Source organism: Urocampus carinirostris, chromosome 12 (assembly GCF_059441175.1).
Source record: "Urocampus carinirostris isolate Australia breed hairy pipefish chromosome 12, RoL_Ucar_1.0, whole genome shotgun sequence".
Classification (NCBI taxonomy): Eukaryota; Metazoa; Chordata; class Actinopteri; order Syngnathiformes; family Syngnathidae; genus Urocampus; species Urocampus carinirostris.
The window spans coordinates 28588466-28606454 of record NC_142360.1 but is presented as its reverse complement, the minus strand read 5'-3'; the positions used below and the strand labels follow the sequence as shown (position 1 = coordinate 28606454).

At 41.6% G+C, this 17989-nt stretch overlaps 1 protein-coding gene across 1 annotated transcript; it reads right to left on the bottom strand.

Moving 5' to 3' along the window:
* Positions 1-227: 227 nt before the first annotated feature.
* Positions 228-16994, bottom strand: henmt1 (HEN methyltransferase 1). Its single transcript, XM_088348993.1, has 9 exons — positions 16791-16994; positions 15171-15283; positions 12403-12537; positions 12133-12315; positions 8663-8846; positions 5225-5342; positions 4829-4934; positions 1188-1345; positions 228-390 (listed from the first exon to the last, which is right to left on the bottom strand). The coding sequence occupies exons 1-9, from the start codon at positions 16866-16868 to the stop codon at positions 302-304; spliced, it is 1164 nt and encodes a 387-aa protein (XP_088205119.1). The 5' UTR covers positions 16869-16994; the 3' UTR covers positions 228-301.
* Between the last annotated feature and the right edge of the window lie 995 nt (positions 16995-17989).

Here is a 17989-nt window from a genome sequence, read left to right as displayed (position 1 = left end):
GTACTTGAAAGCAGGTTGGTTCATCTCTGCTTGAAGGTGTAAAAATCCTTTCATTTGTTAATTTTTCTCTTGCTATGGGTCGCAGGTTGTCATTAGGGTGGAATGCTGGGTCCTGAAGCTAAACCAGTTGAGAAGCAGTGATTTAGAGCACAGTTTGAACTCTTGATTTTACCTCCTTAAACTGTGATGTGTACCTTACACTGTTAAGTAAAATCGAATACAGCAAAGACGTGCTAGAGAGTCGTTTTTATTGACTCACATCATTTTCCTACCTCACTCTTACTGCAACTACAGTTCGACTCTAATACATGTCCCAGGTTTCCTGTTCCATGTGGCCACTCTCCGCATAGTCACCATTCATCGGATCATTGCAATCTTCATCCTCCAGATCTTTTTAACACAGCAGATACAATTGTCTTTTAGTTACACGGGAAAAAAAAGGTACAATCTTAACAATGATAAATGGATTTGATGCATATTTTCAATTTAAAGACAACGCAAAAGGTTATTTAGTTGAGATCAGCACGTGACAAAAAATATCAATTACCTCATTGGCTAAAAATGTTGCTAATTTTAGGTATGTTTTACGATATTTGATATTGTTTATTGTTGATATTTGTATTATGTGAAATAAATGCAAATTTTTCGACTTGAAAAAAAGTTTTAAATGGCAGTTGATGTAATTTTGCTTATTATTTTAATCAATCATGTTTTGTTTTTTTTAAATCATTATTTCCACGAGGCAGCAATAAATACAACACCTTTACCATAACAGAATAGTTACTATCTGCTGGGTAAAACAAATTTGCTTATTTTAGGTATACACGTTTTCTTTTAGATGAGAAATTAGTTAAATAGCTTACAGCTATAAAAGTACCCTAAAAATAAGCATTTGTTTCAGCCAACTGGGTAATATTCTTGCGATCAAGAGGTCGCAGGTTCAATTTCCGGCTCTTCCGTGTTATATGTCGAAGTGTCCTCGGGCAAGACACTGAATCCCTAATGCCCCCAATAAGCAGGTCGGCGCCTTGGATGGCTGCATGGCCGCTATTGGTGTGCGAGTGTGTGTGTGAATGGGTAAGTGTGAAGCACATTGTAAAGCGCTTTGGGAAGTCTTCATTGACTTGAAAAGCGCTATATAAATGCAGACCATTTACCATTTGAAAACTAGAAAAAAGCAGAGCTACCTTGTTCCAGACTGCAGATAATGACAGCAGAGTGTGGCCCATTTAATTTCATTTGGGGATCGTCTTTGACGAGTTGGCGCAGATTTCCCAGAGTGCCACTCATCTCACGTAACTTGGGGCAGCACTTCCACAGCAGATTCAGAGGAACAGACACATGCCTGATGCAGAGATTGATAACTTTAGTAGACACTCAAAATAAGGAGAGAAGACATTGAGATATTTTCTTAGGCTTACAAATGCTAGGTCACAAAAGCTGATCCTCCTTAAAGGGTGTGGGAATCAAAAACAGCACATGGTTGGCCCATCGTAGTAGTCCCAACACAATGATGTAGTAGTCCCAACACCAAACAACAGTGTGCAACAATAGTCAAAATAACAAACTGGCATCCTATGAAATCTCTTTTGCATGTGTCCAATATTAAAAACAGCAAAAATGTGTCAAATGGTAAGCATCAATCCTTCATTTTGCATACACCAACTACAATATACAGACTATAGACTATAACATACCTATTAGGGTTTTCATGGATGCTTGAAAAGGCTTAAAAAGGCACTGAATTCATTATTGTAAAAATAAGGCATTTGTTGGCATTAAAATGCAATTTCTTAAAATGTGAACACAACGATGAGATTCTCATCTCATTAGCTGCACCGCTTATCCCCAGTAGGGTCGCGGGGGTGTTGGAGCCCATCCCAGCAATCATCGGGCAGTAGGCAGGGGACACCCTGAACTGGTTGCCAGCCAATCGCAGGGCACACAGGGACTGACAACTCGCTCGCTCATTCACAACTAGTGACAATTTGGACCGGCCAATCCACCTGAAATGCATGTCTTTGGAATGTGGGAGGAAACCGGAGTGCCCGGAGGAAACCCACGCAAGCACAGGGAGAACATACAAACTCCGCACAGGAAGTCAGGTAGCTGGATTTGAACCCACACAGGAGGTTCCCAAGACCTTAGAACTGTGCCGCGCACGCGCTAATATATACATACAAATACACATCAATTGTCCGGATCCAGAAAGTGCATTACTTTTTCCAAACATGCATTTTTATGATGCTACACTCAAAATTGGTCACGAATATGCGGTGTTGTTTTTCAAAGTTTTACACAGGACCAAAAAGTTATGTGTCATGCCTCATGATAAAAATGCTTCATGAATGTGGCAGAATAGTTCTTTGGAATTAATGGTCATCTGTCAGAACCAGAACAGATGGTAGACCCAAACGCGCAACGTTTCACACAAAAGTTTATTGGGATATGGAGGAAGTCAGGTGAGAGGAAACAAACGCCAGCGATCCGGTGATCGCTGGACAGGAGGAGAAAGCAGCTCACGGGATCGGAGCGTGATCGGAATGCGGAAGTGAGTGGATTTGTGGGACAGTAGATCGTAGCGTGGTCAGGGGCATAAACGGGTTGATAGCCCGAGCGGGAGATCAGAACGTGGTCAATGGGCAAAAACGGGTCAATAGCCGGGGCCGATCAAGAAATCAGGAGCAGACAAGTAGGCTACGGATGAAGATGGGACAGTCGGGAGCCAGAGTCGGAGTGCTTGCCTTGAGTATCCGGAGGTTCGCTGACGGACTGACAAGGAGTGATTGGAGTCCATCCATCCATCCATCCATTGTTTTCCGCTTATCCGAGGTCGGGTCGCGGGGGCAGCAGCGTTAAAAGGGAAGCCCAGACGTCCCTATCCCCAGCCACCTCCTCCAGCTCATCCGACGGGACCCCGAGGCGTTCCCAAGCCAGCCGAGAGACATAATCTCTCCAACGTGTCCTGGGTCGCCCCCGGGGCCTCCTGCCGGTGGGGACATGCCCGGAACACCTCCCGAGGGAGGCATCCAGGAAGCATCCTTATTAGATGCCTGAGCCACCTCAACTGGCTCCTCTCAACGCAGAGGAGCAGTGGCTCTAGACCGAGTCCCTCCCGGATAACTGAGCTTCTCACCTTATCTCTAAGGGAGAACCCAGACACCCTGCGGGGGAAACTCATTTCGGCCACTTGTATCCGGGATCGTGGTCTTTCGGTCATGACCCAAAGTTCATGACCATAGGTGAGGGTAGGAACGTAGATCGACCGGTAGATCGAGAGCTTTGCCTTTCGGCTCAGCTCCCTCTTCACCACGACGGACCGGTACAGGGTCCAAATGACGGCAGACGCTGCACCGACCCGTCTGTCGATCTCCCGTTCCATCCTACCCTCACTCGTGAACAAGACCCCAAGATACTTGAACTCCTCCACTTGGGGCAAGACCTCCTCCCCGACCCGGAGGGAGCATACCACCCTTTTCCGACTGAGAACTATGGCCTCGGACTTGGAGGTGCTGATCCTCATCCCGGCCGCTTCACACTCGGCTGCGAATCGCTCCAGCGAGAGCTGAAGATAACGGCCTGAGGAAGCCAACAGCACCATGTCATCTGCAAAAAGCAGTGACCCAAGGCCCCCAAAGCGGAATCCATCCCCGCCAAGGCTGCGCCTAGAAATTCTGTCCATAAAAGTTAGGAACAGAATCGGTGACAAAGGGCAGCCCTGGCGGAGCCCAACCCTCACCGGGAACGAATCCGACTTACTGCCGGCAATGCGGACCAGACTCTGGCACCGGGCATACAGGGACCGCACAGCCCGGATAAGACTGTGCGGTACCCCATACTCCCGAAGCACCCCCCACAAGGCCTCCCGAGGAACACGGTCGAATGCCTTCTCCAAGTCCACAAAACACATATAGACATGTGATTGGATGACTGAGTTTAAATAGGAGGTGAATCAATCAGGCAATGAGCAGAAGCTGGCGCCAGACGAGCAGGCACAGGTGAGGGCAATGAGTAATCATGGAAGTTATTTGCCTGTTTTGACTGAGGATCCATTATGTAATGTACACATCCTTTCTTGTTTTCCATGACTAAAACTTGGAGCGTGTCGTTTTCCCCGGATGGAAAATTTTCCACTGGACCAAGATGCGATTAAAAAAAAAATCAAATAAGCATTTGTTTAAATGTGTCTCTAATTTATGTAGTGTTTTTTTTGTTTTGTTTGTTTCAATTGTTTGTTTTTGTCGACTTTGTCTTAAATTTGATTCCAAAATGAATTTAAAACTCTTGAGTCTTAATTTTTAACTTGCCTTAAGCTGTAGGAACCCTGATTATTACACCACCATGATCTTAAACCTACGTGAAGGCAAGGAAAAACTTAAAACTATGATATATGACGAATGACTGCAAATACGATCCCTCTCCACAACATGCGAGCACCACTGTGAAGTGTGATTTCTGACATGTAAGTATATCCATCCATCCATCCATCCATTATCTGCACCGCTGATCCTCAGTAGGGTCGCGGGAGTGCTGGAGCCCATCCCAGCTATTTTCGGGCAGTGGGCAGGGGACATCTTGAAGCAATTGCCAGCCAGTCGCAGGGCACCACCAGTTTTTAAATTGCTGCAACGGCTCCCTGTGCATTAAATGGCTGATTCAAAGGTACCTTTCTACTATCCCTTCTCTTTGTTTTGGCTATACCCCCGGTCATTTACTCACATGGTTAGTCTGAGCCTTGAAATATATATTTTCTTTCTCTTGAATTGAAATATTAATAATATCCGATGTTTCAATCCAAAGTCAATTCCTGGTCTGTTCTGATACACACCTGTGTAATTTCTGACACTGTCGTTCTTGATCATTTGTCCAGGAGATTTCTTCGTAATCTCCTCCTCTCATGTTTTCTCTAACAGGAGTCTCCTCTTCTTTGCTCTCTTGGTTTCAATATGTATTCCAAAAAAAACCAACACATAATTAATAATTGATTCTCGGAGTACTCAGCCAAGTCTATAAAAATAAATCTTCAATAGCACCTGATTGGCTTTTTGCAAACGGCAAAGAAACCAGCAAAATCAAAAGGTACAAAATTGGAATATTATCTATGCCCCCCCCCTAAACCTGAAAATGTAAGCAAGCAGCTAAAAAGTTTTTTTTTTAAATGTATGTAAAATTAGGTAAACAGTGGTTTGAACATGATTCAGCCCCAATTTACTGCGACTCTCACCTGTTAGCCTCTCCAACCATTCGTTTTTCAGCCTTTCCCCCCAATAGAGGAGTTCACTAACCAGGGTCTTCTGCAGGATGATGTTGTCGCACAGGCTGGGATAAGTCACGCTATAAATCTGATCAGAAAACACATTTACACTCAAAGAGTCCCCAGCAAATTGGATGACTTCATTTTTCACAAGTTGTTTACAGTGACACGTTGGGGTATTGGTGCTCAGAGGAGGGGTGGGCAAACTTTTCAACTTGTGGGCCACAATGGATTCTAAAACTTTGAAGACGGCTTAGCCAGGAGAATAAAACATTCATTGGTTACCTTTAATTGATTTTTCTTTTTTAATTTTCACACGTGTTTTTCATTTAAGGCATATGTCGAAATACACTACTAATAAATGACCTGAAATAGAAAAATAAATGGTAAGTTAGAGGCTTCTAAGAAATCTATCACGTTTTAAGTAACCTATAATACAAAGTCTTGATCCAGCGATAAAATTTTTAGACAGTTATGTTAATGTTGTAGTTCATACATCTCATTAGCCGTACCGCTTATCCTCATTAGGGTCGCGAGGGGGCTGGAGCCCATCCCAGCCATCTCCGGGCAGTGGGCAGGGGACACCCTCAACTGGTTGCCAGCCAATCGCAGGGCACACAGGGACAGACAACTCATTCGCTTATTCACACCTAGGGACAATTTGGACCGGCCAATTCACCTGAAATGCATGTTTTTGGAACGCGGGAGGAAACCGGAGTGCCCGGAGGAAACCCACGCAAGCACGGGGAGAACATACGAACTCCGCACAGGAAGTCTGGAGCTGGATTTGAACCCACGCAGGAGGTTCCCATGACATGAACTCTGCCGCACAAGCGCTAACCACTGCGCCGCCGTGCTGCCCACTAGTTCATACATATATATATATATATATATATATATATATATATATATATACATATATATATATATATATATATAATAAAAACACCATATAATCAAATTGGTTTAAAACATGATAAATTGAAGCTAAGTAATGTAACATTTGTCTTTTTAAGCATTAGAATGGATCATATAAATTGGAATACTCATAGTACAAAAGGGCCAGCTCCATTAGTTTTATTATTAACATCGATTAAAACATGGTGAAGCTCAATATGCAAAAAAATGGCTCAAGAGTGTTTGTGGTGTGCTTTGGTTTTCTCTTCTCACGCCACTAAAACATTATTTCTATTTAAATAATTAAATAATTAGGTAATACTAGGTAAATAATTGAAATGAAAATGATCTGCATTTATATTGCGCTTTTCAAGTCAATGACTTCCCAAAGCGCTTTACAATGTGCTCCACATTTCCCAATAGCGGCCTTGCAGCCATGTAAGGCGCTAACCTGCTTATTGGGGGCATTAGGGGTTCAGTGTCTTACCCAAGGACACTTCGACATGTAACACGGACGAGCCGGGATTCGAACTGTGATCCCTGGATCCCAAGACGAGCGCTCTACCTCCTGAGCTACTGCCGCCCCGATTGTCAGAGATTGAAACAATATTTATCCTAGCTAACAACAATTATCATGGTTTGTTTGTAGAGGAGAATCCTCTTTGAAGCCGTGTATTTCAAAATGGTGATAAGACACTCCCATTTATTTTGGGGTTTTCCAGTGCCAAACACAAGGTCCACATGCTTTATCCTGTTGCTTTTGCCTGCGAATGGCTCACCATTGCTGGATCATTGTGATTTTTTTAGTAAAAAAAAGTTGTAGTGGTTGACTGAGTCTATTTAACCCGTATTTTTTTTAAAATAATTAACCTGGTAACAACATAGTAAGTACAACTGCTTAGGGCGTTAAGACTATCCCTTTTCTCCTCTTAAAAACGCCGATCGTCTCTGTTTTTTTTTTGTTTTTTTTTTTACCAACCACTTTTTTAAAATGTCAACAACAAATCCTGACTGTGTTTTGCAGGAAAACCAGCCATAGGTTCCTGACCCCTGCGCTAAAGGCACTAAAAACAGAAGCTGTCGCAACCTTTGACAATGCAATGCTGGCAAAATTTGACTACCGGCTTGATATGTGTGGTGTGACTAATGCTGCTCACATTGAACATCTTTAAACAATCTATGTAAAAATTGAGATTAACATTCTTAATTGTTTCCGAGATATTCTGTTTCAAAATGTGCCTAAGACTGGAACGCCCTGTAATAACAGTGCAATTTTTTAAAAGAATATACTGTAAATTCCGGACTATAAGCCGCTACTTTTTCCCCAAACTCTCAACCCTGCGGCTTATTCAGTGATGCGGCCAATTTATGTCATTTTTCTAACGGCCGCCAGCGGCGCTCGAGTACGAAAGGTAAGATTTAGACCGGTGAAATATATATATGCGCCGAGGAAGACTGCAACTTCTTAGCTTGTGCACAGATTAAATTAGCGTAGACATATCCTCATCATGCAAATTGCAAAAAGGAAGGCATATGACGCAACTTTCAAGCTAAACGCAATCGAGCAGTCCGATAATGAAGGAAACAGAGCTACTGCACGTAAACTTTACTTGGCGAGCGTGTTGCTAGCGTGTTTTTGAATAAGGGAGCGTGGGACGACGCCTATATGACAAAGTCGTCTTTCCCATACTGGGGAAGACGACTTTGATGAAGTCAGGTATAAAGAAGATGATGAGGACGGTTCACCGTGGTTTCTACATGCACGATACGTGCTAGTAGCGTTTTGCTACCCTTCACAGGCACGGTTTGGGATAAAAGTTATAATATTATTATTAAAGCTTTGAAAACTCTCTCGGTGTACAGTCTTTCTTTGTAAATATGTGTAACCATGTATATGTATTTGCAACTGTATATTTTTGTCATGTATTTATTTTAGAAACTTATTCTGATATGTTTTGCACGAGCAAATGAGAAAGAAGGGGCGGGGCAAACGCGGGCTGACGGGAAGTGGAGTAAAGGTGAGACGTGTTTGTGGACGCGGCCGACAATAGTGGATATACATTTTTCCCACCCTTACCTTTGGAAATATACACTTTTTTCCTTGGATTACTTTCAACGGGCACCCGGACTCTGCAGGTCTGCATCAAACCTTAAGTATCGGTATCATTTTCCGTTCATTTTGCCGGCTGTGATTTATGGACTTTGTCGGGTATGGGTTCATTTTGTGTTTGTGTTGCATTTTCTCAATGTGGGCGCATGCGGCTAATATACAGGTGCGGCTTGTGCATGTACAAAATCGGTTTTGCTCCTGAAATGTGGTGGGTGCGGCTTATAGTCGGGTGCGCTCTATAGTCCGGAATTTACGGTATCCGTCATTATTGACACCAGCATACTGCTCGATAATTAAGGTATAGGATTAAAACTTTTCAAAAGGGGCAATTGTTGAGAGAGGGTAGATGGGCAGGAGTAGTACCTATTGTCTTTCTATACATTCTACCGATCCTAACTTACCAATGTGTATGGAAGATGATCTTCTGCATTGTCACTTAGCATGTGATGTACTGGATCCTGCGTGAGCCTGCGAAACACGCCAATCTGAGTACAGAAGCCGATACTCTTCTCTAGGCCTTCAGGGGGGCGTCCGACACCAGTGAACTCAGCCTCATAACCGAAAGCGGAAGATGCATTCAGGGACCTGCAAACAAATACTGTATTCAGCTCTTATACTCGTCAAGTCGAATACAAAATATCTTAATGAGTCCACAGCAATGCATAAAAGTATATTGCAGAGAGTCTGGAGAGTTCAAATTTATCTTCCTGGTCAGGCAAAATGATTTAAAATATCGTATTCTCGTTTTACCTGCAATGTCACTATTTTGTTAGCTTTATTGAAGACTAAATCATATACCTGGCTGATTCAATTGGTCGATATAAGCTATTTAATATGTAGTGGGCTGTTTAGCTAATTTTAGGAATTCAATTAATTTTATAAAAAAGTACAAACGGAAAAAAAAAACTTTGAAGGGATATAGCGACACCAAGTGACCAAAAAGCAACTTTTTTTTTCCCCAGCCTTTTTGAAGTTTTTGGGCACCAGTAGCAGCAAGATGGCAGAAAAAATGTCAGCTCCCTCAAGGTGAGCCTTGTTATGTGCAGTAAATTTAAATTCCTGGACTGACATGTATTTAAAAAAAAAATGCATTCATATATGACAATTAAAAATACATGAACTCTTGTTCAAATCAATGTAAATGATGTTTTCTTTACCACTAGTAGGCACTCAATAAAACACACAGTCCCTTACACTTTTGAATGCCATTTTTATATATTTACTTGTAATATGTAGAATATCTTGAGAAGTTGTACCAAGACCAATTGGGCAAAATATTCTAAAATTATGTCACATTTCTTCCTACAATTGCTCTACTGTTAAGCAATCGGTGCTGATAAAGATTTAACATTTTTCGGAAAGTTATTGTAACCAGTTTGAAAGAAATTCATAAATTTCAAATCAGTCTGAGTTAGAATAATTTTTGACTTAAGTTGGTCTATGGTTGGCCTGCCCAGGTTCAGTACAACGCTGACATGTTCTCGAGTTCACCCGTAACCAAAGGTGGGTAGGAACGTGTTACATTTACTAATCAGTTTTGGGACATTTTGTACGACTGGGAGTATTTTCAAATAGCTATATTTTTTTTTTACTTGTGAGTAAATTAGTGAAGAAGAAACTACTCTTACTCCACTACATTAAGCTACATTGAACCCGTTACTTAAATCCCCTCCACATAAATATGGGCATTTCTCCTTTGCTTGTTTTCTTTGAGTCCCGTGTCCCCTGTGTGAGCAGCCAGGTAGCTAACTGGTGTGTGTGTGTGTGTGTGTGTGTGTGTGAGAGAGATTCGCCATGGACCCCAAAAGTAATGCCATTTTATTTTTATAAATACACGCTGTGTTTTATTGCAGTTTTTTTTTTGCCTAGATAAGATGCACATTATGCACCTTTGTTGTCGTCATTTTTATTTTGAGGATTGGAAAAAACATACAAAATTTAATTTCTTGCATTTCCTTAATTTTTCTAAAACAATTAAACATTGCGTCATTAAACATGAGGCGGAATCATACTACACAATAGTCAGGGTATTCTCCACAAGATGCAGCATCCAACTTAGTCATTCAAATAGTAGGCTAATATTGATACATACAGCATGTGTTGCATTCATTATAAGGCTAATATAAGGCTTTTAATATTTGGTGGCTCCTGACAGATTCCATTTTGAGTTTTGATTCTGGCCTTGGAGATTGGAATGTCTTTCTAGAAAAAAAATGCCGAGTCAACAAAACTAAAAGTGCAGAGTCAGCTTATGGGCTTTTTTTCACATTTAGGGTAACCTACCTGACTGCCTGTGAAAGATGGTGGCGATATTTAAACCCACTTCCCCCTTTCTTAGGTGGACAGACACACAAACAGACAAACAAACAGACTTAGAGAAAGTTTCTTCCCCAGAGCCATCACCACCCTTAACACACACCGCACAAAAAACAAACTCTTGCAAACACACTTTCTCATACAGATGTAAAATTGTATTCATGCCTATGCTCACTTTGCACAATGTTGCCTATTTTGCACTACCGCATATTGCACTAATACGATCCCAAAACTGTATGTAACATCCTACATGCCCACACTTTTTTGTATAATTATTGTGTAAATTATAACCTTTATCTTCTTTGTTCCTTTATCTTCTTTATTTTCTTTTATCCTCACTGTAAAATGTGAAACTGGAGTGCCACGTCCAATTTTGTTGTCACAATATGTTCAACCCATTTTGTAACAATGACAATAAAAGGTACCGTTCTTTCCGCACTATAAGGCGCACCTAAAAGCCTTTATTTTTTTCAAAAGCTGACCATGCGCCTTATAATACAGTGCGCCTTATATGTGTATCAATATCTTGCAATTAAAGCAAGCAGCCGCCGACTAGATTTTCCCCCGAAGGCGAAGTAGTCCGCGGTGTATGCTGGGATTTATATATTGGCGTTTCATTTCCTAACCAATGTGTCAATCATCATTTGAATCAGTCACTATTGGCTAAAGTTATTCGGAGGTAAAGGGGGCGGATCCTTTTTATCATTTACAGGCTCGCATAGGCTAAAGGGGCAAAACAAACCCTGCAATTGGCCAAAAAAGATGAATGTGAATCACACGTTGGGTTGCACTACGGCATAGAGAAAACATTTTTTACTATTCTGTATTTGTAAATATTTTACTCTCCTGGATTTACTACACTCACGGTTGTAAGAAGACCATGGTTACGTATCATTAATGAAAGTGAAGGCTGCAAGAAAACTTAGATGAGCTATGCGGATTTATATTTTCCCGGTATCTTGTTTTAGAACGATCTTGATGTTTCTGTGATGAGTCGATTTTTAAACTAAATTCAATTTAAATTGTTTATTGTCATATGCACAGTAAAGAACCCCGTTTCCCTGCACAATAAAATTCTTACTTTGCTGTCCACACAGTTTCCAGCAAAAAATAAAATGGAAACTAAGAAATGTTTGGCATTTCTTGAATCCCAAAACTTTAACCTTCCGAATGATATTTGGAACGATGCATTTGAGTGATTGGTGACATCGTACAGACACTGTTTCCGTACATGTCTGAGACACGTATTTGCTTCTTTGCAAGCTTTCAGTATGTTAAGGGGGTAATAAGTTGGACTGAACTATCTCACTGTTTTGTCGACGTTCACATTGTAGCGCCTTATAATCCGGTGCGCCTTATATATGGAAAATATAGGACCAAAAACTTTTTTGGGGGGGTGCGCCCTATAACCCGGTGCGCCTTAAAGTGCGGAAAATACGGTATATTCTATTCTATAGACAGTATATACATACTTGGATCCCAAACGCTTTGCTTGAGGGTGAAAATCATGGACAGTATAGGAGGACTACTATTATAACAAGATGAAGAAGTGTACCAGGATTGGAACTCCACTCGACTCCACTCAAACTTGTGATCACGGTGCCTTAAACCAGACATCCCGGGAAAAAGTTGGTTGAACTCCGAATTCGGGGTGCTGATGATCACTGTTTGCGGAGCCATGTATCCAAAGAGAACCTCAGCAAACGATTCCAAATCACTTAGAGGGAGGTGTTCGATGCTGTAGATTGAGAGGTAATAGGATGGGAGGGTGGAAAACAAAGTCTGGAAAGATGAATGTCAAATATGGCAAAAATATAAAGATTACAGCTCTATGCTGGTCACCAAGTCAAAACCCCTGAGGCGAGAATCTTTTTGTGTGACCGAGCCCTGGTATAACTGCACACACAGTTGATCAGAAGTTGGTTGCAGGTAGTCAGTAGCTAGAGGAGCCAGTCCATGCCTGTAGGAGGATATTATTAGCATCACAGAAAACTGCTGAAATTCAAGTGCAAGTGCTTGTATTGACAGTAGTGTTGTGTCCTTCGCCAACGTAACCGCTTTAAGTTTGAAGTGAACCACGGGTGCAGTCATAGCAAGCTTACGGTCCATAGTCAGCATCAGTGTTGGGAACAAAATTAAATGAAATGAAATCTGCATTTACATTGCGCTTTTCAAGTCAAGACTTCCCAAAGCGCTTTACAGTGTGCTTCACATTTCCCAATAGCGGCCGTGCAGCCATGTGAGGCGCTAACCTGCTTATTGGGGGTATTAGGGGTTCAGTGTCTTACCCAAGGACACTTCGACACGTAACACGGAGGAGCCGGGATTCAAACTGCGATCTCTTGATCTCAAGACGGGCGCTCTACCTCCTGAGCCACTGCCGCCCCATTAGAAATATGGCCGTTACATTACGGCGTTATTTTTTCAGTAACAAGGTAATTCAAGTCATTGTTACAACACCGTTTCGGTGACTGATGGTCATAGCGCGAGTTGTTTTGAATAAAGTGGTTTTCCGCTCGCCTACGAGTTGTTTATGTCACGTCGTTTGGGATCATGTCGCCATTCAGCATAGCAATTACCATATACAGTGGAACCTCGGTTTTCGAACGCCTCTCAGTTCGAACAAATCGGTGTCCGAACAAAAATTTCGAGAAATTCTTGCTTCGCTGTTCGGTCAAAAAAATCAGAGTTCGAACGCCGGTAATGCGTGAGTGCGTACGCTAGGGTGCGATGCTGAGCGGCGTACTGCTGTTTTAGCCCCTTATTATGCCTCCGAGGAAAGTCAGTGCAAGCAGCAAAGTTGCTACAGGTGAAAAAAGAAAAGTAGTGCGTACAACTATTGCATTTAAGAAAGAAATAAGAGCCAAATATGAAGGAGGTTTGCGAGCGCCTTCTGCTGACCACCACAAAGGTAAGAAATCCAATTCATAAGATTACGATAACGCGAACGTACGATTAGCCTGGGTTAGCTTTAAGTTTACGTTAAACATTCAGGGTGTTGGAACGGAGCCCAACATTGAGGGTGTTGGAACGGAGGTCCCTTTCCAATGAAGCGCTCACCACTTGTTGCGGAGACCCGGGTGCTAAATGACTTGTAAACAACCTGATTTTTTTATTTTTACACGTTCATGTTTCCGTACGAAAGATTACGATAACGCGAACGTACGATTAGCCTGGGTTAGCTTTAAGTTTATGTTAAACATTCAAGGTAAACATTCAGGGTGTTGAAAGGGATTAAAACGATTTACCTTATTTTTAATAGGAAAAATGATTTCGGTGATCGAACAAATCGGTTTTCGAACAGGGTTCTGGAACGGATTATGGTCGAGAACCGAGGTTCCACTGTAGTTGGATAGCAATTAGCAATACACTATTTACCAATTTACCGATAGAAAAGGCAAATTGGTGTTGTTCGTTTGCCAACAAAACGGCTCTATGAGCCAGCTCTTGGAAGTGGGACCAGGCTACCCACCAATCGAGAGCCGGTTCCCTTTGAGACGCTATTTTTCTCTTGTGATTGGTCAAACCGCATTTTTTCAGGGATTCTGTGCTGTTGACTTTAAATTTGCTAAGTATAAAATGGTTAAAAGTGTTCTTATTTCATCTTTTTCTTTGTAGATTTATAAATATTTTAAGTTACCGGTGTTTTTAAATGTAAATTGGTTTTGAAAGCCCTCACAATACAAGCAAAATAATATAAGTCCCTGTTTTAAGGACTAAATTTGATATTTAATTTTGTAGCGTTACCGTGGTGGTGCTTTAGTATTTTTGCCGTCTTATTCTTATAGTATGTCTGTACTATTTTTGTAGTATTCCAATAATATAATTCTTGTAACATATCAGTAGTTTTTTTTAAGTGTTATTGTAGCAACATTTTGGCCACAATATCTTTTTTTTGTATATCCACATTTTTTTCTGTTTTAGTATTTTTGTTGTACTACTGTAGTTTTATTTTTGTAGTATTTCTACCAAAATATTTCTGTAGTAGTATTTTTTTTTTTTTGTATTTCTGTCATATTTCTGTATTTGTATTTTGGCATTATGGTATTACTTTAGTGGTAATTTTGTAGTATTTACGTATAGGTATTTCCATAGTGACACTTTGCATGTCAGGTTAATCAACCGGTCCAAATTGTCCCTAGGTGTGAATGAGCGAGCGAATTGTCTGTCCCTGTGTTCCCTGCGACTGGCTGGCACCCAGTTCAGGGTGTCCCCTGCCCACTTTCCGAAGATTACTGGGATGGGCTCCAGCACCCCCGCGACCCAACTGAGGATAAGTGGTGCAGATAATAGATGGATGTATTGTCATTATGTTTTTACCATTTTCGTTTGGCGGGCTGGATGAAAAAGTCGTATGTGTCGCCTGTACCCCGCGGACCGTAGTTTGCCCACGCCTGCCTTATAGTGAGCCGAGCCAAAAATTCACAATACTAATTGACTGTGTGATATTGGGCGACCTGTATAAACCCTTTAAAAAAACTGAAGTGTTGACTTACCCAAATTTTGGACCCATGTTTTGTTACGCATCTGATTAAGACAAGAACCCAATAACGCATATCTGTGGAGAACTTTGTATTTAGGAGGCAGGCTTACATCTTTTTTCTAAGCTTGGCTCCATCCAGGTCAACTCCCACCAACAATTCAGTTCGGCGGTGAAACCTGAGCTTTTGGAGAAGACTGCACTCAGCGCAGCCCAAGTCCGCAACCTACAAAATACGAAATGTGATTATGAGACTGGTGGAACCCCCGGAAAAAGAGATAGAGAAATAATGTAAATAAATCAAAGGATAATTTGACATTTAAATATTTCAATTTGATAGGAAAACATTGGTGTAAATATTTGATCAAATAACTTATCAAATGAAATATTATTTTAATTGGCGAACAATAATTTATTATTCCATATTTCAACAAGATTTGTAAGAAAAGATGTCAAAAACTTCATAGCACCAACCAGCCTTGTGGCCCATTCCTCCCCGCGCCAGTTTTTTGAGTTGGGGTTTGCTCTCCAACATCAAACAGCAGCAGGAGAAGCCTCCTGTACTGGCTCAGATACAGCACCTTCATCGTCTAGTCGCCGTTGTTTTTTTCGGTGTAAAGCGTCATCCAGCTCTTCAGAGATGAGCCTGACAGTATTTTATTTTACTGCGTTCAGGGTGATCATATACCTTTGTGTGTAAACTATTTTTCAATCTGTTCTTGACGGGTAAGATCAAAGCGGCGCCGCCGCGAGCAGCAGCCTTTCCAGCAGCTCCCTGTTATCTCGCACTTTTTGTGATTTATTGTTTTTATTGTCTGCTTCTATCTTCTGTGTTTTTTGTCCCGTTTGACAACTACCCTTTGGATTACTTTCTATGCTATGGACATGGGTTTTAACGCACAAAAATGCGTTTATTCGAGGCATCAAAACTCCTTGCCCTGAAGAATTCTCGTGCTGGCATGATGAGGGGGCCCTATCGTGGATAGAGAGCCGGAGCTAGCTAAGCGGCTAGCGGCGTTATAAGTCTTCGGTACCGTCCGTAATCATGGTAAATGTGAACTCCACCAAAACAGACCGACGAACTGGCTGTGCTGGTGAAAAACATCAAAGCGCACAGGGAGTGCAGTTTGCTGTGTTTTTAAAGGAAATTTGGCTCACTTCTAGCATCCTGGACGCTAACGTGGAGCTACCCGGAGCTTCAGCGCTGTTAGACAGAGACACGAAAGCCTGCAGGAAGCGGAGGTGGGCTCACTGACACGAGGTGGTGTATTCCTGGGCACAAAGATTTCCATCTGCCGCAGGGACGTCGAACCTTTGGACTAGCGTGTGACGTCATCCACTCCGCTGTGGCTAAACTACAACACAGCACCCCGAGGGCATCCTGGTAATCTGTTTATATACAACAAGGGAGACTGCTGGAAGTGTGAATTTCCCTAAGGGGATGAATAAAGTATATACTCTGCTTATGACTTGTTTAACGTACATGCATTTAGATGACGAGTCATTGAACTATGAAAAGACTACCCTAACCAATGCAATCGGAATACTCGCAGTTCATCTTCAATACGATTTGTGTGCATGCTTACATTGGTTAGACGCTATACTGGACATTAGTTGTTTCATTTGAGTTGAAATACTATCTTACCAGGCTGGTAGATAGCCGCTTAATCGGTTTGTTACTTGCATGAGTGTGTACGTTTGGCCTTTTTTAGACACAGAACATTAACCCTTACCTTTTTGGGGTTATTTCTCCTGACAAAATCAACAACGAAATCATGTCTTTGTTGATGAAGTGACGGCGTGAAAAGCATTTTTTCTCTCCGTCCGTTCGTCAATTAACGTGGAATTACTCAGATAGAAATGGCAATATTCATGCTGCATTCTAGAAAAATGGGAAATCGAGTTTTCTAACCTCCGACCAGGAGAAAAGAAATTCAAAGGTTTTTTTCTGCCAAAACGGACTAAATTACCCGACTTTGCGACTAGGACCTCCTACTAATAGCGTCATTACAATTATATTTTCCTGTCAGAGGTTGGTAAACCCGACTTCCTACTATTCTTGAAATGCTTTGAGGTCGTATCTGACACAATCCGAATGGGATGATACCGACTTTCCAATTCTATTGAATGCGGCATTACGCCTAACATTACTCCTAGAGTGTCAATCAACTCGTTTAGCCCCACCCTCTTGAGACGTCCGATTGTAGGCTAACCTGACAGTTGTATGTGTGTAATTTCCGGACTATAAGCCGCTACTTTTTTCCCAAACGTTCAACCCTGCGGCTTATTCAGTAATGCGGCCAATTTATGTAATTTTTCTAACAGCCGCCAGCGGCGCTCGAGTACAAAAGGTACGATTTTTTTGGGTTTGAACAATTGTATTGACACTATTAACAGAAAATAAACAATTTTGAGGTTTAGACCGGTGGAAAATATGCGCCAAGGAAGACTGCAACTTCTTAGCTTGTGCACAAATTAAATTAGCGTAGAACTATCCTCACGATGCAAATTGCAAAAAGAAAGGCACATGACGCCACGTTCAAGCTAAATGCAATAGTGCAGTCCGATAAAGAAGGACACAGAGCTACTGCACGTAAACTTTACTTTGCGAGCGTGTTGCTAGCGTGTTTTGGAATAAGGGAGCGTGGGATGACGTCTATATCTCATGGTCTCTTTCCCATACTAAAGGAGGACGACTTTGATGACAACAGTTGTAAGGAGGAAGATTAGAAAGGTTTACCATGATTACTTCAAGTACGGTATGAGTTTTTAACAGAGCCGTTTACTGTGTTGCGAGCGTGTTGCTAGTAGCGTTTTGCTACCCTTCACAGGCACGGTTTGGGATGAAAGTTATATTATTATTAAAGCTTTGAAAACTCTCTCGGTGTACTGTCTTTCTTTGTAAATATGTGTGACCATGTATAATATGTAT

Coding starts and splice junctions, on each gene's coding strand:
- henmt1 (XM_088348993.1), bottom strand. CDS start 16,868: ATGCTTTTCACGCCGTCACTTCATCAACAAAGACATGATTTCGTTGTT. Junction 12,316..12,402: donor TTGGTGACCAGCATAGAGCT/GTAATCTTTATA, acceptor CTCAATCTACAG/CATCGAACACCTCCCTCTAA. Junction 391..1,187: donor TATCTGCAGTCTGGAACAAG/GTAGCTCTGCTT, acceptor TGTGTTAAAAAG/ATCTGGAGGATGAAGATTGC.